Source organism: Tauraco erythrolophus, chromosome Z, assembly GCF_009769465.1.
Source record: "Tauraco erythrolophus isolate bTauEry1 chromosome Z, bTauEry1.pri, whole genome shotgun sequence".
NCBI classification, from domain to species: domain Eukaryota; kingdom Metazoa; phylum Chordata; class Aves; order Musophagiformes; family Musophagidae; genus Tauraco; species Tauraco erythrolophus.
The window spans coordinates 74,591,756-74,614,121 of NC_141496.1; the positions used below are offsets into that span (position 1 = coordinate 74,591,756).

Sequence of the window (22,366 nt, forward strand, 5' to 3'; positions counted from 1 at the left end):
TTTATGGGCACGCACAAGAATGAAATGAGTTGGTCACCAGTCAACAGAAAGCAGTTGTACAGACAGCATAAGCTGCCCCTTCTTTTCTCATATTTTGGCAGTTTCAAATACAAAAATAGGTGCTTTTCTGATCATGTAAGTTTTCTTAGTTTTGTTGTTAATGGGAATGTGGTCTTCATAAAGCAGATCTGTTTTATTGCCACTTGCGGAGGTAGCAGGGAGGTTTACACCGTTTGTTGTGCTGCTGCGGAAGGATTGTGAGTAGTACTAAAAGAGCAGGAAGCTTAAAGGCATGCTAGAGGTGAGAGGACTACAGAGCAATGTCAGGAACGGGGTAAATAGTTCTTTTTGGTCAGCAAGAGTTTGAGGGAACAAACTTTCTCAAGCTCCCTGGAGATCTTCAGTCGTTTTGTAATTTTTTTTCTCCACCCTTGTTTGTCTTATTATTGTTCCCAAGGGCTTGATAGTATGTCATCCTGAAAGCTGGTTATGCTCAAAATATGTTTGTAAGAGATCTTTGCACATGTAATGAACTGGATGTGTACAACCATTGCATGTGTTTTTCTGTCTTAGCAACAAGGTATTGGTCGGCCAAGCGTATACCATGCGGTGGTGGTCATATTTCTAGAATTCTTTGCCTGGGGGCTCTTGACAACTCCAATGCTAACGGTAAGTATTCACTCATCAGCTGTCATCTTGTCAGTAATGGCAAAAGTTAATTTGCTAATTCCTAGGGATTGGGGTTTTAATTTGCTTTGTCCATCCTGCTTACCTCATTAACTGAATTCCAAAAGTCTTAACATTCAACACTGTGTCATATTAGTATACTACAGCTGAGATCTGGACTGCTGAAAGACTAAAAGATAGTGGAAAATAAATTAGAAAAATGGTGTACTACTCTTTAACTTTTATTTGCCTTTCAGAGTAACATCAGTGTATTGATGAAAGTCACTCTGAAAATTCTGGCTTTTTTTAAGACTATATAGTTTATTCATCTTCCAGTCATAACAGCTGAATACACTATGCATCCCATAGTAAGCTTTGTACGTTGTTGTGAGGTTGCTGTTTTGCCAGCATGTAGCTTGAAGTTCAATGTAAGGCTTTCATATAAGAAAACGATTTTTTAAGTATTTAATCTGTTTTGGAATGCAGTTATTTTCTAGATGAATAGATAATTTAAGTGTTTATTAATAGGATATGAAGCCTTTCATCTGAAGACATGGGTCAGAGTCATCAGGCCTGCCTGAGAGAAGTCATCAAGTCTTTTAGTCCAGTTTTTCATCTGGACCATACCATTTTGTCAGATAATATCTGAGAGCACTTTGAATACATCATGAGGAAGGTCTTGTGGGATTGAAAGACCTTGAAATTAATTATTTTCTTTCCCCAAACTGCAAATAAAATCGTCTACATAACTCCTGAAAGATGTTTGTCTCACCTTCCTAAAGAGAATCGCTTTTTAATATAGCTTAATAATAAAAAAAGTCCATGTAAGCAGTTACCTACTTTATGAAAATTTGTTATCTCACTAAATTACCATCCTGTCATGTTGTCTTGCCAGTGGCAAAATATGGGGAAGCTTACTGGATGGTCTTTCTTGTTTCCGTTTTTTCTTTTTCTTTCCTTTTTTTCTTAACCAAAATGCTCAACTTCAAGTTTCCCTAGCTTGACGCTTCTCATTTAAAGGGATAATATGCAAATAGTAATTCTTACACAGTCTTCAAAACACTCCTCGCTTTAATAAAACTAAATGTTAGGTAGGTTCTTTAATAGTTCTTCCATAGTGTACAGGTTGCCCAGAGAAGTTGTGGATGCTGCATCCGTGGAAGTGTTCAGGGCCAGGTTGGATGAGGCTTTGGGCAACCTGGTGTAGTGGAGGGTGTCCCTGCCCATGGCAGGGGGGTTGGAACTAGATAATCTTTGAGGTCCCTTCCAACCCTAACCATTCTATGGTTCTGTGTAGCTGAAATGTTAATTCTTGAAATTTATCTGTCATTGCACTGTGTCTAATAGGAATGTTATGAAATGTTCCTGTATAAAGCTGAATTCTTCTTTTGACTGAAATATGTGGATTCAGAACTAGTGTAAGGAAGTTCCCTCTGCCAGTTTGTCAAGTTGCATTTCTCTTGTCTGTAAAGTAACAGAAATTAATCTCAAAAGCTTGAACCAATGACAGCAGTGGTTGCCTCCCAGGAAAAATACTGGAAAACACTTTACAGAAAAATAATTAGATTTGACTCTGTGAGCTTCCTGCTTGCTTTTTTTTTTTTTAACTTGGAAGACATCTGCTCTAATTTGAACCCTGACTTTTTTTTCTTCGTTCGTATCGTAAGATCACTGGTCAAGCAGGTGCAAAATTGTTTTAAATATCTAAACAGAAGATGACACCAGAAGGAAAAGGAGGGATAAATAAGCAGAATTATCTGACTAGTAGTTAACTGGTCACAACAAAGGTAACAACCACCTTTACTAAACCTATGATTTGAGAATCCCAGTCATCCTTGAAAAATGATGCTGATGTTGTTCAGTCACACTAAAGAATAGTGTTTCTTCAGGCTAGTGGTTTTGCCAGCATGCATATAAGTAATTTTTGTAGTTGTTGGCACTTAGTTATAGATAAAAACAGCAAATGAATTTGAAGTGTGTGTGCATACATGCTTCGATCATTGCAATAACTTTTTTAATCCACCTGTGAGGCCTTTTAACTGTCCTGCATATTTATGGTAAATCTGTTTAGTATAGATTAACGTGCTTGTCCTTGAATTAAGCCTGCTGGTAAAGGCACCTTAAATGGATTCGTAGCTGTACTTAAAGGATACATGAAATGCTCAGAACTGTTGCTGGTGTTTATAAGCATCAACTTGTTCATCAAAAGGGTTTCTAACTATATGACTGTTGAATATCTGCAGTTGGTTCAGAATCAGTTTTCACAGTGCCTTTTTGGGCAGTTTTGAAGATAGCACTGTTTGTTTTCTTGACAGAGTAAGTTAGCTGAATCTCATTTTTGCTCCTAATTAGTACCAGTGATTGAGTCAAGCTTTTGAAGGAATTCTCTCTCTCAAAAATTCTGTGATTTGTACCACATGGAGATACTTTTTGCTTACATTGATCTCCTTTCTGAGCAAAGTATCCCAAACCAAACTGTCTCTGCAGTACAATGCAGTCCGTGCCAACAGAGGAATTTATGCCAATAAATTGATATTAAACCTTGTCAATATTTTCTCATGAACAGAAATAAAATGATAATTCTGGGATAAGATACTTTATAAACAAGTTCCAATAGAGCTATCCTGTTTTACAAAGCAAATTTAAACTCCGAATCAAGTTTCTTCTGTCTCTCCTGATTCAAATAATACTTTTTTTCCCCATTAGGTCTTACATGAAACGTTTTCCCATCATACATTTTTAATGAATGGTCTTATTCAAGGTGTTAAGGTAAGATTTTTTTTTTTAAAACTTCTAACCTAAATGTTCTGTGTGTTCCTGTTTTGTAATTTCTCTTTCCTGCATTCTCCATAAGAACATCCAAACCGCTGGGAATGTAATTAATTTTTAAACCATTTTTTCATTGTAATGGTTTTGTGCTTGAGCTTGCTTCAGGATTTATTGCTAAATGGTAGCATCTTGAAACAAGTGGAATATTTCTCAGAAGTTTAAATTCCTTTCGTTTGAATAGGTACCAGTCGTAGCTATTGTAATCTTGATAAAGATCCTTTTGAGAATGGAGCTAGGTTTTAATGTCAGCTTCTTAATGTTAGATGCTTTATATCAGAAGCATATTGATGCACCCATGATGATAACCATTGAGATAAAAAATGAAGCACTTAAACACTGTGATTTTGTCCAAGATGTGGTATAAAAGCTAATTTTCAGCAGAACTGTTTTGTTTTGGTTTGGGTTTTTTTTGTTTTCTTTAATCCATTTTCGAGGATTCTATGGTCAAGATACTTACGGCAGTTTACAGCTACTGGTACCACTGCAGTCACACAGTGGTCGTGCTGGATTGTCGCCACAAAAAAAGCTTGCAAAATTTCTCTAGCATGACTAAAACTTGAAAGTCTCTTCTTTGCTAACTGCCGTACTGAGAGGCTTCAAAACACTTAAGTTAACTTATGACGAAGTTGAAATATAGCACCAGAAATTATTTAGCTTCGTATTCTGTAACAAATCTAAAGCATTGTTTTTAGCTGTAAGAACGTGACATCTTTAGGATGGACTTCCTATTTTATTATCTTTCATGGTGGATTAGCAGAACACCAGCAACTAGGGGTGAAAGAGGAAGTTAACTTTGCGTTGTTCTCCTAAAAAAACAAAGGTCAGGTTCCTCTTGGTGTTTTCTTTCAACTCCATTCACAGCGCAGTGTAACTATGAGTATCACTTAAAAGTAGTGAACGGAGGGTTCCCCATGTTTTCAACAGAGCATATCTGTAGGAAAGTGCATTAATATCATGATCTCAGTGTATGTATTGCTCTAAATAGGTGTGGTAAACTGGGGGGCACAGACCAGAGCGAGCTTGCGCTTCAGTGTCCAGTATTGTCTTTAAAATGCTGTTTATGAAACATCAAAAGCGTTACGGGTGACCGCAGAACATGTTAGTTCATATTCTACTGAAATCTGACTTTAAGGAGCACAAACATTAATTTCAAGGTTAGCTAAAGTTAGCTGGAGTAGATTTCCAGTGTATGGAGATGCTTACAGACCCATGTATTTACTAATGTTTGGATTTATGGCAGAGTTGGATTGATGAGAGAACAATATACTAATTAGGAGGAAGATGTATCTGTTCTGGAGGTTTTGCAGTTAACAAACCTGTGAAAGGCTGTGCTTATTTTGATTCTTCTATATAATGCAGACCAGATTTGAGGCCTAGATTGTAGGATTTTATGAAATGCTGCAAAAGTAGTATTTGATCCTTAGTCAATTTTTCTACAACAACTGTACTTGTAAGTCTGACCTTTGCCACTAGAATATCGTTAACGATGTTCCACTGTCTCAAGTTGTCAAGCTTGCTCAAATGGTCCTGACAGTTTTTGCAATGTACAAATGTGCTGAACATGATAAATATGTAGTGTAAAGCAGTAAGTGTTCTGTTTAATCTGTTTCAGAGAACAGTATGGTTGCCCAAAACTCTCACTTAAGACAGCCCAAAATAGAGATGAATTTGGGTTTGGGATCTAGCACTTAAACTCGTGATAGAGTCTAAGAAAATGTCCTTTGTGAAACTAGATTGTAGCTTTTGGAGATTTTTAGGAAGTCTTTGCAGTCTGTATGGTACTTCAATATTGAATCAAATTGATCTTGAAAATGTCTTTTTTTAACGCACTCAGGTTTAATAGATTTGAAACATAAAACATCAGAATCACAGAAGACTGTAGAAGAAATTGTGTACAATTTCAGTTATCTATGATTTTGTGTTTAATTTCAAATCAAATTGCAGTTTTAGTCCTTTTTTATATTGTGGTTAAAGTGAAACTTGGAAATGTAAATAGAGACATACTAATTGTTTTTCTTGTCACAGGGTTTTTTGTCCTTTCTCAGTGCTCCGCTAATAGGTGCTCTGTCAGACGCATGGGGAAGAAAATTTTTTCTTCTTCTTACAGTTTTCTTCACCTGTGCCCCAATTCCATTAATGAGAATAAGCCCATGGTAAGTGGTACAGACTGCAGTAGTGAGCTTGCCAGTAAAGCAGAAATTCAATCAGAGGAGTAGTTTGGGAAAGTGGGAGAGGGACAATAAGACAAGAGAAAGCCACTTTACTTTCAAGATGTGATTGCATTATTCTGGAGCTTTTCTGTCTAAGAGGTGTTAAAACTGTGTATTTTAAAAGTGGAAGTTACAGAATGTGATTTAATTACTGTGGTTTGATAGCCCTGTCTAACTCAGTTTTAAGCTCAGCCGTTATTTTTTTTTTTCCTCTGAGGACTGACAGTGCTGCAATAAACATATTTTTAAAGCTCAACGAACCTTAGAATTTATTGACCACAGAACAGTACGATTGCTGCAAACGAGATCTTTTAACTCTTTGATTAGGCAGCTTTGAAGTCTAAACTTAGTAGACTCGGTTTCAGTTTCATTTGCACTCACTGTGAAACAGGAAGATTGCAGAAGAACTTTGTGTACACTGAGTGCATTGAAGAGTTCAGCTTCCGAAACATTATATATGATAGTTTATTCTTTAAGTGGTTGAGAAGTTGAGTTCTAAGATAATTACTTTTTCATAACTCAAACTTCCTTCAGCTTTGAGAGTGTGAAAATGTATAGATATCATGTCCTGAGAGGACCGCTTCTTTTAGGCTGATGTGAAGTAAACAGTAGAATATAAAAAATTCAAATGGTGTTTTCCAATATTTAGGTGAGACTGCACAATCATTCATCTCCAGTAAAGCTGTGTGTTAGTTCTTGAGGAATACTTCTCGTAAATTAAATACAAACTTGCTTGATTAGTAAGAGAGAAGCAAGAGGTTTTAGCTTAAACTTTCTAATTGTTGCTTTTAAATCATTAGGTGGTACTTCGCTATGATTTCGGTATCTGGAATCTTTTCTGTTACCTTTTCTGTAATATTTGCCTATGTAGCTGATGTAACACAAGAACATGAAAGAATTACAGCCTATGGACTGGTAAGATATGCTAAACTTGGGGAAAAAAAAAAAGGTCAGATTATGACCTTCATACGGAACTTGTGTTTTGATGCACAGATTGTTTTCTGATTAATGTAATGAGATTGCTAGAGAAAGGAAGGAACCATGCATCAAGGCACTGAGTTAGAGTTTGGGAAATCTAATTTAGACGTTTTACTGCTGCACAGACTGCTCTGTGCTCATAGGAACAGAATAAGAATTTGGCAACTTTACTTGCGTAAGAGGGCATGTGTAACAAACGTTTTAAATTTTGCAGGCAGAACACGGAATGTTGTTAAAGGCAATGCAAATATTCAATACTTGATCTGACAATACCTTTCCACCACCTGTAAATTGCACTTTTAGTTTGTGATTTCTTTTTTGATATAGAAAGCTTGGCTTTTTCTGTAGTCAAAATGGGCAGGAAGGACAAAAATGCATAATGCAGTATTTCTAGTAAGTTAGTCGTGACCTTTCTTAATTAGCAAGAGAGGAGGAAGATGGTTCAGTTAACACAAACTAGCCTTTCCAGTAATAACACAATTCCTGCTTAGTTTGCTTTCCTAAATATCTATATTGGTTTAGGTTTTGGAGGCCTGTTGGTAAACGCCGTTAGCCTTTGGATGTCGTTTATCCCTTCATCCTCTCAACATCTGTTTCTACTACACAGATGTTCATGAGCTTGATTGTTGGCTGACTGTACTGTACTTCTAGCCTTAGGGACGTTTGATTCCTCAGATGTTGGTTTAATAGTTAAGAAAATAAAAGACTTAGTTCTCTTGAACCAAACTCGTGTGTATTGTTGTAGCACAGCACGACACAACTTTAAAAATTGTGGAATTCCCACTTTATTTCTCTTGCCTATAAAGAGAGCCTTAAGTCTGTTTGGAACACATATTTGTCTGCCTTCAAACAGGTTTTGTTACAGAATTTTAAGACTACCTGTTTCTATCAAAGTGATAGGTAAAAGTGTGGTTGTTTTGATGAGATCTGGATCTCTTTCTAATCAGTTTGTTTGTTACACCTTTTCCTTAAGATTCTTTTTCCAGCTTGGTATAAAACTAAATTTCTATCTTCTGTTCTTACTTGTTCTGTAAAATATTTATGCAGAATGATTCTGGTTTGGGAACTGGACAATAGTAATTAAAAAACTCAAGCTTTATTCTAACCTTTTCTGATGATTTTTATAGTGAAATTTAGCTACAGCACTTGATTTTTCATCGCGTTCCACTTTATGTGGGCATAGTAAATGATCTGTTAGTAGCTGCATGTCACTACAACATGATGTGAGGCAATACAGTAGTTACTGAAGTCGTTTTCCTAGCTAATGATCTCCTAGTTTGCTGTGCTATCCAGTGGTAGCTATGTATTTAGAATGCGAACGGTTAACAAAGGCATTATGTATTACTCGATGTATTACTCAGAATGCTGAGACTCAGGTTTGTTTAGGCAGGCATTTAAATGTACTGGCAACTTTTTCAGTGAAATCTCATCAAATTCATAATTGGAAAACAAAAGCCATTCTTAGCCTATTTGAAAGTCAAGAGCTGTTTACTTTTGAGCCACAGGATTTGCAGTCAAAGAGCAAGTTTGGCAGAATAACCACTTCGACAAGTTTGTAAACTGTTCTTGTGCGTAGGTATCTGCCACATTTGCAGCAAGCTTGGTAACTAGTCCTGCCATTGGAGCATACCTGTCTGCCAGCTATGGAGATAACCATGTTGTACTGGTGGCCACGTTGGTGGCTGTTGTGGACATCTGCTTCATCCTGTTAGCTGTACCAGAATCTCTGCCAGAAAAAATGAGACCTGCTTCATGGGGAGCTTCTATATCATGGGAACAAGCAGACCCTTTTGCGGTAAGATGCACTTCAATAAGTAATTAGTAAATAATTGATGATTCATTAATAATAGTAATTAATTACATTTTGTAAGCTTGAGAAATCTTTAATCTTATTGATAACTTGACTATTCAGTATACCATCTCCGTTCTCTGCTCTTGCACAAAAAGATTTATTTTAGCTTCGTTTAAAAACCAAACCAAAGTTTGTGGATTTTTATGATTGTTCAATTGGAAATGATGTTTAATGCGAAATCCAAAGGGAAAAGGCTTTACTTTTCTAACTAACTTTATGATAAGAGAAATGAATTATGATGAATTATTATCCTGCTACAGACCTTAAAATCCAATATTGTAAGATTTTGCTATATTCATTTTGTGCTTTGCACTTTTCAGCTCTCCCCACTCTTGAATTCTACTTATGGTTATATGTGATTTCTTTTTTATATAAAAAGGATCTATAAAGCCTGATTTTTTTTTTTTTGTTCTACAGGCATGTATAGGAAGGGTTAAAACATACCTTGCAGTCTTTCTAGTAACTTGTTCACTTATTCACACTTACTCAGTGATTTTGTTTGTGTTACACCTTGATATTTTAAGAGAGTGAGTGTTCTTCATGAGATCCATCTTGTTGGGAATTGTTTGTGAATGTTAAAAGACAAGTGATGTGTTTGAAGGACTGCAGTTAAAGAACTTGTTTTCCACGATTTATTTGTTACTCAAACTGGTTCATATTGTGGATGAACAAGAAATGTACAAGGAAAAATATTCTCATAGTTTGGGAGGAGAAACAGTTGCAATGAGCTAGCAAATGTTATTTGCTAGCATCTTTCAGAACAGATTATTATGGAGATCAATCAGAAGATATTATGCATTTGCCTAGGTGTTATATGATGCTGTTTTCAATGAATACTTGTAATTTGGCACTGAACAGTAGCTTCAAAAGTCAACCAGAAACTTTGCAGAAGATACCACAAATCTTATATAACAGGTTTTTTTTTTTCTAACTTAATGCTCAGCTTAGCTGTTTCCATGTGTGATTTTTTTTTTTGAGTTGTATATGCGGGTAAAAATGAGTTTTAAAAAAGTGAATCCACCTTCTGCTTTCCTTAATGTTTTCATTAGAATTTGTGTAAGTGTTCAAATACTTGTTTCTTTGTTTTACAGTCTCTGAAGAAAGTTAGAAAAGATTCTATGATACTCCCCATCTGCGTTACGGTGTTTCTCTCCTATCTGCCTGAGGCTGGCCAATATTCTAGCTTTTTTCTGTATTTGCGACAGGTAGGTGTTGGTGTCTTCACATCTTACTAAGAATGTTTGAATAACTATTCCCTAAGACCTGTTAACTTGTTGAAGACCTTGCTCAGAAAACTGCTTTCTGGCAAAATACAGCTTTGAAAAATAAAGGCAGGGTACTTTGCTAAGCCAAGAACCGAATAACACTTGACTCCTGATGCGTAACCCTGGCATACCTTAAGCGTGTGTTCGTAATGTGAAGCAGACCTTTGTTCCCATTCAGTGCAGCACTTTGTGTTTCTCAAGGTGGGATCTTGCCTGTTGCAGAGCTGTTCCATCTGTGAGAGGGGATAGAGACCTTTGATTTCCAGACACATGACTTCCTCTGTCTTCTTTCTTGACGGCAGTTCTTTCTTTCTTGTATGGGTTTCTGGGCAAGCAGTCGAGCTAAGGATTATTCTCAAAAGTGGACACTTCCTGTATGGATTTAGATTATAAGTGGGGATCAGTGTTTTGTTTGAAGAAGATATCTGTTTGCTAGTGATTGTCCTGGATTGTGTCTGGCATTTGTTTTACGCGTTTTCTGCTTCTCTTCAGGTTATAGGTTTTGGATCTGCTAGCATTGCGGCATTTATAGCTGTGGTAGGCATTCTGTCTATAATAGCTCAGGTAAGCTTTATTCATTTTAGTGCTTTATTAAACAGTACAAACCGAATGCTGAGGCATGCTGCCTTACTATTAAGCTAGTGTATAAACTTCTTAAATGCTGGAAAATGCCAGTGTATCTTGCATTCACTAAAGGCTATATTCATACATTGCCTGCATGAATGTCTTGCTTTAAGTCTGCTTTCCTTAAAAGTACTGGACCTGGACATCAGAAGATGAAACTAAGATTTACTAAGGTTAGATCAGTGAGTTTACTGGAACTCTGGCTTTAAATGATTAAAATTATGTAGGACATTGGTTACTTAATGCAAGACCTTCTGAAAGGGAAACATTCTGTTTATTTTAAACAAAACTCCTGCTACTTGCACCTGGTCAGTTGGCTCATGCTATCAAACTTACATACAAATGATACAGGTATTGGCATGGTCTGTCCAGGGTTACTTAGGCTCAGTATGGAGGCGGAGGGAGCTGTGAGGCCTTGGTATGTAGCTTTCATACCTCTTCATTGGCAACAGTGAGCTAGTTTTTGGACAAGTCCTTTATACCGTTGAAAAATGAAACAGTTTTTGTTACGTGATCTTTGGTATCTTTATGGGTACTGTTTGTCATCTTATTTTAATAACGGAAGAGGATTGGCGCATACAATGTGCTGTAACCTTGCTGCTGTCCTTAGCAGAGTGGAAGTCTCAATCTTTTGATGTAAACAACACGTTCCTCAGTGTTCACCAGTTTTACTGGTGTCAATTGTGTCCTTCCTTATCAATATAAGTCATTGTTTTAATCTTTGCTCTCTGGTTTGTTCTAAAGCTTTTATGTGCACTCACGTGCGCGAATCATACTTTATTCAGACCAGTGTTTTTGCTAAAAATCCTTAAAAGGCTGCCTTTCTGGTTCACAATTTCCACTGTTAAAATGAGGAAACACTGCATTCGTTTTTGAACTATGTGAAGAGTGCAGCTTATTGAAATAAGCTTTGCTTCATAGACACTTGATTTGTGTTGGCATGTTGGATATTTCCAGAAAGAACTGGTCACATGCAGATAGAATTACTGTATTTTTGCTATTTTGCTTTCAAACTAGTTTTGCTTAAGAATAAGAAAGAAGAGAACTAGTGTAAGATGTGCATAAGGGAGGAAGCGTGCTCTGCTCTGCAGTACTTCTGGTTCCTTTTCTCTGTTTTTTACTGACACACTGCTGAGTTTCTTGTGTTAAGGAAAAATGTGTGGACTGTTAACAGAATGAAGTTGTCCATATGGACTTTGCCTTAGTAGGAACAGTCTGCTTCTTGCCATGGGTGTATTGCTGTTATATCTGAATTGGGACCTCCTTCCCCTTCAGGAGTAACGCTTCTAACAGATGAAAAGCAGTGGTCTTCCCTTAGAATTAGTTTCCATGTCCAAATAAAAAGGTCATGTAAGTGGTGTAAAGAGTTAGCAGAAAATGTAATTAAAGATGTCTAGGAATTGGCCTCAGCCAAATTGCAGTGCCTGTGGTGAATTTGGAAAAGCTGCAGGATTTACTTGTGGGCTTTAATTGTGTATTTGTGTACTAATTCACCTGACCTAAAGAGATGACTTTTTTTCTGAGCTATTGGATGAACTAACTTCTCTTGCAGACTGTGTTTCTCAGTATCTTGATGAGGTCGATAGGGAACAAAAATACAGTTCTCCTTGGCCTTGGCTTTCAAATCCTTCAGTTGGCTTGGTATGGTTTTGGATCTCAGTCTTGGTAAGTCCACGTTTTCATAGGTGAAGGAACCTCGAAATGTTTTTCCAAGCAATTCTACCATTCATTTTGATTGTCATGAGTATTTAAATGTTCTGTGAATTAAGCATTCTCATTTACATTACACTATCAGGTATATAACGTAAATTGCAGACTAACAGTTCTTTTGAAAATGGAGTCTTTTCACCATTTTGGTCCACGGAGTTTTATGTCTACAAATGCGGTTAAAACTTTTTTTTAAACTTACAAGCCAGTAAGTCGCGTGTTCTCTCCAGTATTTCCACTAGATCCATTCCAATCATTTACTGGACCTCTACGTTTTTCTGTTTTTTTCTAACATGTCATTCTCTTACTATAACTGTATTTGATCTGGGAAACTATCTAGAGCTTCTTTTGTTGGAAAAAACTGTCTCTAAGTAAAGTGAACTAGAATCATAAGCTGGAACAGCTGTTTATTCACAAAGTTTTTCCTGCTGACAGTGATGAATGCTTGTTCTTTATCAGAGCCCTTCATAGTGAGTTATGTAACTTAGAGAACTGCCTCACTGGGCCACCTTGTGAAATTGTCCCTTTGTACAGCCTTTGGAGAGGGAAAAGCCCATGCATCAATTCTCTTCCACTCCCTTCTTTGTCTCTGCTGTAATGGCTAGTGTAGAATGAAATGTGCTTCTGTTCCAGCAAGCTCAGGGTAATTTGTGAGAGGAGAGCAGGAAGAAGGCCATGACCAGATAATTTCCAGTCTTTAGGTATTTTAATAAGAGTACTTTTGAAAGGACATCAAGCCTTGAAAGGATATCAAGGGTACCCTTGTGGCCCCTGTTGGGAGGGTGGGGAGTAGTTGTATGGACAGTCTTATTTTTAATTCAAATTTGCATTTAACACAGGATGATGTGGGCAGCAGGAGCTGTAGCAGCAATGTCAAGCATTACGTTCCCAGCGATCAGTGCTCTGGTTTCACGAAATGCAGAGTCAGATCAACAAGGTGAGTACTGAATGAATTTCTGTTTCAGCATTGGACAGCTTTCTTGGATGACTCTTCTGTCTAGAAAGCAGAATACTTACCTAGGTGTACTTTTCAAATATGTTGATGAGTGATGAGTTTCTTTGGTAGTAGCTATGGAAGTCTACCAATCTATGTAGAGAGGAAGGAGATGCTTGAATTTATCAAATTTGCATTGCCAAATACATAGCTTTTGTCTGACCAGCTACTTCTCTTCTAGCTCCTGTAAAAGTACTACAAAAGCAACAAAAACAGATGTGGTAACTTTTATGGGTTTTTTTTAGTGACAATTACTGTAACAATACCATCTCTTTAATGGAAACTAAACCCAATGTTTTACTAGATTAAAATAAGCCTATGCAAGAAGCTCCATTCTGTGTGAAAAAGTTGAAGTTATTTGCTATAATACTTCAGATTTTCAAGGAATAGAAAAGGAAGCTTAAGTAAACAGTTGATCTGAGAAGACAGAAAAATTCATTGATTTTGATGTGAAGGGGAATGAACAATCAGAAATAACCCTTCATTTAAAATGCAGTGGGGGAACAAAGTATAGCATTGGCATATAATAACTGAATTCAGTATTGTCTTTAAAAAAAACCACCTATATATAAATTTTAAGTATCAGTCTCCCTTTAACATTGTACAGCTTGAAGTTAGATAATGGGAGGTACAAAGTAGCTGGGGTTCTAAGAAGCAGATTTCTGTTGAGTTTGAAAGGTGCAAAAGACAGTATTTTACATGGCTTTTTTATCATTCCTGTCTCCCCCATTTTTGTTTCAAATAGAGAGATTTAAGAGTGTTAAGAGGGTTGTTTTATATTTATGTCATGATATTAATAGTTAAGTTGACAGAAGTCATTGATGTTTCATTTTATGTAGAGGAAACTACTGTTAATAGCTCAGGCACGCAATAATTTCTACAGTGAAATTTTGCCACCTAGTGGCACGAAGATTTTAAACTTACAGGTCAACATACGAAGAAAAAACTTGGACAACTTCTTGGTGTATTTTCTTTCCTTCCTTTTATGAGTTAGTGCCTTAAGAAGAAAGGGGATGAGCAGACTACTAATACGGTAAAAATAGTTTTTTGTAGAATCTTAATCTGTGAGATCATCAAAAAACTTTGTATGCTGTTGTCACAATCACTTAATGAAGTTGAAACAGAAATACACTTATAGAACTTTGATTAATCAAGCTTCTAAAATAATCTTATGTAAACCCACAAGCAATCTAATATTGTGAATTTAGTGCAGTACTGCTGAATGTACGACCTTGAATAAGTTACCTGGTACTTAAATGCTATTTTAGATTGGTGAAGGGTAGAAATCTGCTACAGTTTGTGCATATTTTGCCAATAACAATCCTTAACACATAGATATAGTACTCTAAATTTCACTTGAAAAATAAATTGAGTAGGTACCACATTTATCATAGTGTTATAGAATGGTTAGGATTGGAAGGGACCTTGAGGATGATCATCTAGTTCCAACCCTCCTGCCATGGGCAGGGACATCCTCCACTACACCAGGTTGCTCAAAGCCTCATCCAGCCTGGCCTTGAACACTCCCAGGTATGGGGCATCCAAGCTTCTCTGGGAACTAGTTGCAGTGCCTCACCAGCCTCAGAGTGAAAAATTTCTTCCCGAGATCTAAGCAAAATCTGCCCTCATTCAGTTTAAAGCCACTACCCTTTGTCCTATCTCTACAGGCCCTTGTGAAAAGTCCCTCTCCAGCATTCTTGTAGGCCCGTTTAGGTACTGGAAGGCTGATAGAAGGTCTCCCTGGAGCCTTTTCTTCTCCAGGCTGAACAACCCCAACTCTCTCAGCCTGTCTGCATAGGAGAGGTGCTCCATCCCTCTGACCATCTTCGTGGCCCTCCTCTGGACCCTGTCCAACAGGTCCATGTCCTCCTTCTGTTGGGATCCCTAGAGCTGAACACAGTATTCCAGGTGGGCTGTCACGAGAGCAGAGTAGAGGGGCAGAATCACCTCCCTTGACCTGCTGGCTGCACTTCTTTGGATGCAGCCCAGGATACAGTTGGCTTTCTGGCTGCAAGTGCACATTGCTGTCTCGTGTTGAGCTTCTCATCAACCAACACCCCCAAGTCCTTCTCCTCAGGTCTGCTGTCAATCCATTCTCCGCCCAGCCTTTATTTGTGCTTGGGATTGCCCTGACTCATGTGCAAGACCTTGCACTTGGCCTTGTTGAACTTCATGAGGTTCTCACAGGCCCACCTCTCCAGCCTGTCAAGGTCCTTCTGGATGGCATCCCTTCCCTCTAGCATGTCAACCACACCACACAGCTTGGTATCATCAGCAAACTTGCTGAGGGTGCCCTCAATGCCACTGTCTATGTTGCCTTAACCTATGAACCCCTTAAACTCTGCTTTCTTCATTGTAGACTTTGAGTAGGGGTGGAAGAACTTTAATGGAGAAAACTAGACTTCCATATAAATTTAGTCACTAGTATTCAAAACTCGTGTCGCTTCCAGTAGCATGCAAGTGCAGTGACACTACTGTGGTCATACAGAGGATTATTTTAATCCAGCAAAGTTGTCTTAAATGTATTTCTTAACATCTTAGTATGTAGAAATAATTGAGATGTGCCATTTTGGAATAGCTGTTAGAATACACTCGGAGCTGTTTGCTCTGGGTGTTTCATTCTTGGTTTAAAAAAACCTAAATAATCCTACTCTTATTTTTGTTCTTCTTTAGGTGTTGTCCAAGGAATAATAACTGGAATAAGAGGTCTGTGCAATGGCCTGGGACCAGCACTGTACGGCTTTATTTTCTTTCTCTTTCATGTGGAACTCAATGAATTGCCATCTGATCAGACGTCTGGGAAAAAAGCAATGCAAGATCCCGGTGATGAGGTAAGTTGAAGATTTGGTGTGAAGTTCACGGTGTAGAACTCGTAAGGGTGAAAATCTGTCATTTTTCGTTGATTTAAAATCTGTAGTTCTTGAACTACTTAATTCTCACTTGTCAGCTTTATCGAACTGTTAAGATAGCTCATAATTTAAATTTGGTAGTAAATATTTAGACTTACAGTAGTAGCAGCTTTTGTTTCAATATTCTAACAGAACTAGTTAACCCTTTTTGATGTAAATCTACTCAAAACATGGCTGTTGTTCTGAATTACAGTGAAACATAAAAGACTGACAATAGAAAGTTCGTTTTTCGTAACTCAGTAAGTTATAGCAAGTTTATATTTGAACCTTACAGAAGTACGTTAATTATCCACGTATACAGTAATTCGGGATATAGTTGAGATACACGTTTCTTTTTCAGTGGCAGTAACAATGCTGTTCATCAGCTTTCCTCGCTTTTATGAAACTTGAGGTGGAGGGAGAAGTCAATCCTATACAATATTTTTTTGAACTCCCTTCAGTCTTTTTTTGTATTCCTTCCATCTTTGTTTCAGGTCTGCGTTTTTATCTGTCTGCTTTGTTCTTTCTGATTTGGCTCCCAAGATACCAAATATATGCTTACCAGGGTTCGGAGAATCTTATTGACCCTTTTTTTTTTTTTAACTTGATTTCTCTGTCCTCTTCAGCTAAAATTTCATTGCTTTTTCAAATACTAAGAATGGACTTCTCAGATAGCTGATGATCTCTTAGTTTGTCATTAAGCTGATTAAGAAAGACGGCAGATTAGCTGAATGGATACATAACTGGTGGCTATTACTGTGGACGCAACTGTTTGTTCTTGATCCCCCAGTCCGGGTATCTTTCGAAGTATTCACTGTGACCAGTGCTTGAACATAGTGCTTGCTGCTGTACCTATGGTGAGGTGCTCCATAATTTGCTCAAGCAAACTGAATAGAGTTTTAGAGAAAGGGGGCAAAACCACTCTTTTTGTTGTACAAAAAGGAAACTGTAGTAAAACATGGCAAAGCCTTTATAATCATGATTACAGGATTTCAAGAGCTCATTCCTCCACTAGTTAAAATTTTGCTCTTGAACTCCATGTTTTAAAGCATCGAATCACATAAGCTTTTCTTGGAGGCAGGGAGCGTGTTGGCTTTTTGACCTTGTATGCACATTTCTGTTACAAGTAATGTCAGTATGTTCTGTTACTTTAAGAATATCCATGTGTGGTGTTTTTTTTTGTTGAAGTAGCACAGATTTATTACGGTGCAGCAACTGACTGTTTCAGTAAGTTATAAATAAAACTTCTGTTGTGGAATTTTCTAAATCTTGATGTAGAATAAATTCCTGCACTGAAGCCTAATGTATGAACTTCCTTATAAAATAGTGATTTTTTTTTTTTCCAAGCTGTAAGTGTAAATTAAACAGTCATTTCAGACGTCCTTGTTTTCTTGAAAACCTACTTAATAAATAGGTAGACATTTTTTTTAGTTAGCAGTACAACAAAATCAGTATGTATTTACATAACTAAGATTGCTTTTTGTTCTAATTTCAGTGGAACAGCTCTTATGTTTAATTATGTGTGTGCTCATAAGCTTTGTTAAATGTCTGTAATCAGATATCTCCCTGTTCATAGTTACCAGCCATCTAACATGTAAAACTATCAATCAGGAAAACAACAATACAATTTTTTTCCTATTAATTCTTATGTTCAAGTCTAGTGTAACAGTTGGGAAGAACATCACAATTCAAGTATTACATAGCTTTAAAAATTATCTAACTAAAATGAGTGGAAGTGCAAACCAGGGAATGCACCAAGATTAGACAAGAAAATTAGCAAACGTGTACAGGTGTAGCTGACAACACTGATTCTGGTACCTTGGGTTTGCAAGGCTCAAGTGCAAGCTACCTGTCTCTTGATTTTGTTCAAGGTCTTAAATTCATAACTCGGAGTTACTTAACAGATATATGTAGTTTGAAAATGTTTTCTTAATTAAACGCTATTAAATGTTCACTAACAAGAGTTTTAATAACAAGTTTAAATGGTCAAGTACCTCGTTTCAGAAAGTTACTGGGCGTCTGTGGAACTGCAGTTAACGGATATGTGTTTTAGTTTGTGACATTGTGGGTTTTTTGGGTTTTTTTTATGCTTAAACTTGTATTCTACCCCTGGTTGTCAAAAGCAGTGAGTCTATAGGAACTCAGTTGAGTTCAGCACTGTTACTGTGCTGAACCTTTATCAAACCTAGTGTGCTGTTGGAGTGAATTAAAAACAATTCTTCCTCCTTTGTTTCCGTTACTGTAATACTAGGTGTTACGGCAACTACAGGAAATAGATTATTTTTTTTTAGATTCTTATCAGAAATAGATTATTTACACAGGTATTGTTGAAATTATTAATGTGAAGAATAAATTTGTTTGTGTAACTTTTGACACATTTTAGTTTGAGAGAGAGCTATCTTGTTTCATTTGGAAGAAAACATTTAAGTTTAACTCAACTAGTAAAAGCTGATTATGGTCATAGTTCAGTATTGTACCTTTCAGATATAAAATCTTCTGTGTTCACTGATGGACAGAGTGCTAAAACAAATTGTTAGATAATGGTTTTGTAAACTTTCATATTCCAACAGTGGTGCTGGGAAAGTCTGGATGCCAATTTATGGTATTTGACATGTAGAGTAAATGGAGCAGAATACATCCTAGTGTTCGCTTCTGCTGTTCTTTTTTTTTAAGCAGCTCAAACTTTTTTTTTCTTTTTTTGACTTACCTTTAAGTATTAATTTCTGTTCCTTTAGATGGTTTAAGAATAGGATTTTACTGAATATCACTTTTTTTTCCTGTCGTGAAAATGGGAGAGCTGCAGTGTTACCACAGGTCACACTTGTGATTCTCTTCCATCAAAGATCTGATGCACCTATTCAGGAAAGATTGTGTGTCTGCTCTGCAGAGCAAAAATAGTAGAAGTTAAGTATATTTATCTTAATTCCTACTTAAATAACTGTTTTCAAAACTGGAGAGCCTACGAGTGAGGTTGCATCATTATAATTATCCACAGGGAGCCCTTACAGCAAACAGTGCAGTCATAGGCAGTGTTTGGAGAGCTCGGCAAAGCGATGAGCAAGGACTGCTTCTCAGAACTTCTTACTCCCTTCAGTGAGGCTGCAACAGTGGAATATTTGAAAACTGCTCAGATAAATCAGCTGTCATACTATAAATGAGGATAATAATTTGTGGAAGTTTATTACATTCTTTAAGTACTTTTGAGCTTAGCACCGTTTGAAGATTTGAGTAATATTGTTAATATAAATTCTGGTAATATGATTATATATGTTAAATTTAGAGACCATCAGCTGAAAAATTAGGCCTCTGCTTGTAACAAGAATTGAAGCAAGGGAAACCTCCTGTTACTGCATGCTTAATTTCAGCTACTTTTCCACTTCGTATTAGGATCACTTCCAGCATTTCATTTGATAGGAAAAAAGTACACTGGATTGACAAGTTTAATCTTCTGATTTTTATTTGGCTTTGGTTGACAAAAATACAGAAAAAATGTTTAAAAAAAAATAAAATTACTGGATGGCTGACACTTTTTTGTCGAGTTTTGTCATCAAACAGCTGGTTTGAAATTAGTCTTAATTTTTCTGGTGCTTGTTTTTAATTGTGGTTATGAAATGAGGATGTTATATTTCAAATTTTGAAATAAACTGCTTAGAGGCAAGAGAGAATAACTCCAAATACCAAGTTGTTTTACATGCCAGCAACCTGTCTCTGCAAGAACGGTATGTACTACATAGCTTGCTGTTACTTTCCTCGCTTGTGTATTAGTTTTTGGGGATGTTTGTCTATTCAGCTAACTTGATTCGAAGTATGTCAGCCATGGAAGCAAGTGGAAAAAGTGAAGTTAAAGATTTATTGAGCATTTGTACTTCTGGATGTTGAAACATTATCCTATTAATCTTCAGAGAAGTCTTGCTGATGTAACAGACATTTTGCCTATAGAAAAAAAAATACGAAGAAGCATCAGTCAATGTCTGTTTATATCTGTTTCATCTGCTAGGCAATCCTGTTGTCAATTGATAGTTTTGGGCATTTTTCTGATTTTCAGATCAGTGTGCAGATCAAATGAGGAAATTTTAGGGATTGTAGATGCTGAAAATTCATGTTGCAGTGCACATACAAACTTGTTTGCGTAGACTTTATAGTCACTGTAAATACAGCTCCCGTTATCTCCTGCCTTAATGGTATAGTTCTCAATAAAGAAGTCAATGCCTAAAACTTAATGAATTCTTTGATGTGCTTGTTTCTCCACAGAGAGCAATCATTCCTGGTCCACCTTTTCTGGTTGGAGCATGCATAGTTCTTCTGGCTTTGCTAGTTGCCTTATTTATTCCTGACCACAGCAAAGCCATCAGTACCAGAAAACACAGCAACAGCATCAGCAGTACTCTGAGTAGCAACCTAGACCGAAGTAGTGAAGAGGACGTTGAACCATTGCTGCAAGATAGCAGTGTGTGAAGGCTAACTTCTGAGGAGACTTCAGAACAAATTCATGCACTGAATTGCAGCTCTGGAAGCATGGTGGGATGTAAAGAGTATCTGACGTCTGCAAGGAAGGCAGCTGTGTACAAGGCAAGCTCACGTGCCGTGATACTTGAGGTTGATACTATACATGCAGGAGGGTTTGTTCAGCATGGTAGGTCACAACTAGGTGTGATTCTACCCAGTACTGGACTGCAAATGCTATGTCAAATCCTGACATAGGTCAGGATTGGGTAGAAACCCAAATATACAGACATAATGGATTTTTTTTTTTTAAAGTTTGAATGTTCAGTTCCCAAAGTTGTATGCAAAATAATCAGGTTTGAGGCAGAACAGTTTCTGCCACCACTGTTAGAGGTTGTTTTGCGTTTCTTATGCCTTTTGTCTGCATATATGCCGCATGTTGTCCTCACGATATGAGAGACACTGATCTGTATGGTTCTGGTATCTGGAAAAGTTATTATAAAGAAAAGTAATCAAACTTCCTGAAGACACTCTCTCAAATATTATTTAGTAACAATAAGTCCAGCGTTTAACAGAAAGCGTGGTCGAAACTGAGATAACTGTGAGCGTGTATGATGACACATGACAGTCATTACCCATAAAGGAAGGTCATATTGAAGTCTTAAACTCACATTCCAGAACAGTCAGTTCTGAGCAATTAAAGCAAATCCAAATAGCACCTGAGAGCACTAGTCACATTGATGTTTTGCTGATAAAAAAAAGTAGAATTTTAATTGTAAAAGAAGCGGCGTCAGAAATATGGACACTCCTGACTTCTGGGACAGGGAAAACAGTGAGTGCCGGAGTAGTTTGCATCAAGAAATGTGTATTTATTGCATTTTGTCACTTTATCTGCCATATGAAATAATCTTTCCTATCAATTATTTTCACCCCTGCCTTAACTGCTACTTAGTGTTCAGTTATTAATCATATTTAGCCTTTGTATCACTGTCTTACCTGCTGAATCTCATGGATGTATTCATATCAAATTTCCTTTCTAAAGAGTGCTTTAAAGGGTGTTATGAATGGCTACCAATGTGCTAATTTTTAGAGACATTTTATGAAAAATACACAGATTTTTTTATGTATTTTCCTGCAGTGTAAATGGACCATAAAACTTAAGTTTAACAAAGTACTCCTATGAATGTTTTATATGTATGCAATATATGTAGATATTTGTAAGGAGTTTTAATTTTTCCAGATGGGGTGCTGTGTAAATCATGTATTTATAAATGTAATGAGGGTACTGACAGATATACAGTTTTTTAAAAGGATTGTGTATTGACTGAACAAATTTTAAAAATATATATTTTGAAACTTGTTCCACATTGAGCAAAGATAACAAACCTTTTGTACTATGCAGTTTGTTTTTTAAGTTAATAAGCTTCCTAATTCATAATAAACCTACATCTTTAACTTTATAGGTTTCATGTGTGTGTTCCACGTTCACTCTTGTGCCTTCCCTGCTTCAGAACAGAAGTGGTTCAATCCTAGTGCTGAACTACAGTACCCAAATTCCTGCTGTATGGTTGTGTTGTGTCTGTGTCATCAAGTGTAGTGAAAAGCATTCTTTGCTCGTAGGTCTATTTTTGGTGTCTGACATGATGTCCACTGGGGTAGAGAAGTGGAAAGAGTGGAGGGAGGTTAATTTATAAATAAACAAACAAACAAAAATGAAAAAAGCATTGCTGATCTCAACAGTACTACAGAATTAAGGTGCTTTTTCTGATGAGGCTTAGGTGTTTTTTACTTTTAATTGCTTGGAATTCAAGCCTGGGATTTTACACTGGATATTTTTTTTTGTTGCAGGCCAGACTGCAGTCAAGAAGGTTTTGCATAATCTCAATGTAGAATGTCTTAAACTTGATATG

At 36.8% G+C, this 22,366-nt stretch overlaps 1 protein-coding gene across 1 annotated transcript in view; it reads left to right on the plus strand.

Moving 5' to 3' along the window:
* SLC71A2 (solute carrier family 71 member 2) overlaps positions 1-20,491 on the plus strand; it is a 39,667-nt gene extending 19,176 nt beyond the window's left edge. Inside the window, exons 2-12 of the mRNA XM_086629907.1 lie at positions 574-669; positions 3,373-3,435; positions 5,521-5,648; positions 6,506-6,620; positions 8,260-8,478; positions 9,627-9,740; positions 10,293-10,364; positions 11,977-12,089; positions 12,971-13,068; positions 15,799-15,956; positions 20,265-20,491. Of these exons, the coding sequence (XP_086486033.1) occupies positions 574-669; positions 3,373-3,435; positions 5,521-5,648; positions 6,506-6,620; positions 8,260-8,478; positions 9,627-9,740; positions 10,293-10,364; positions 11,977-12,089; positions 12,971-13,068; positions 15,799-15,956; positions 20,265-20,468 (1,380 nt within the window). The 3' untranslated portion in view covers positions 20,469-20,491. The remainder of the gene's footprint in view (positions 1-573; positions 670-3,372; positions 3,436-5,520; positions 5,649-6,505; positions 6,621-8,259; positions 8,479-9,626; positions 9,741-10,292; positions 10,365-11,976; positions 12,090-12,970; positions 13,069-15,798; positions 15,957-20,264) is intronic.
* The last annotated feature ends 1,875 nt before the right edge of the window (positions 20,492-22,366 follow it).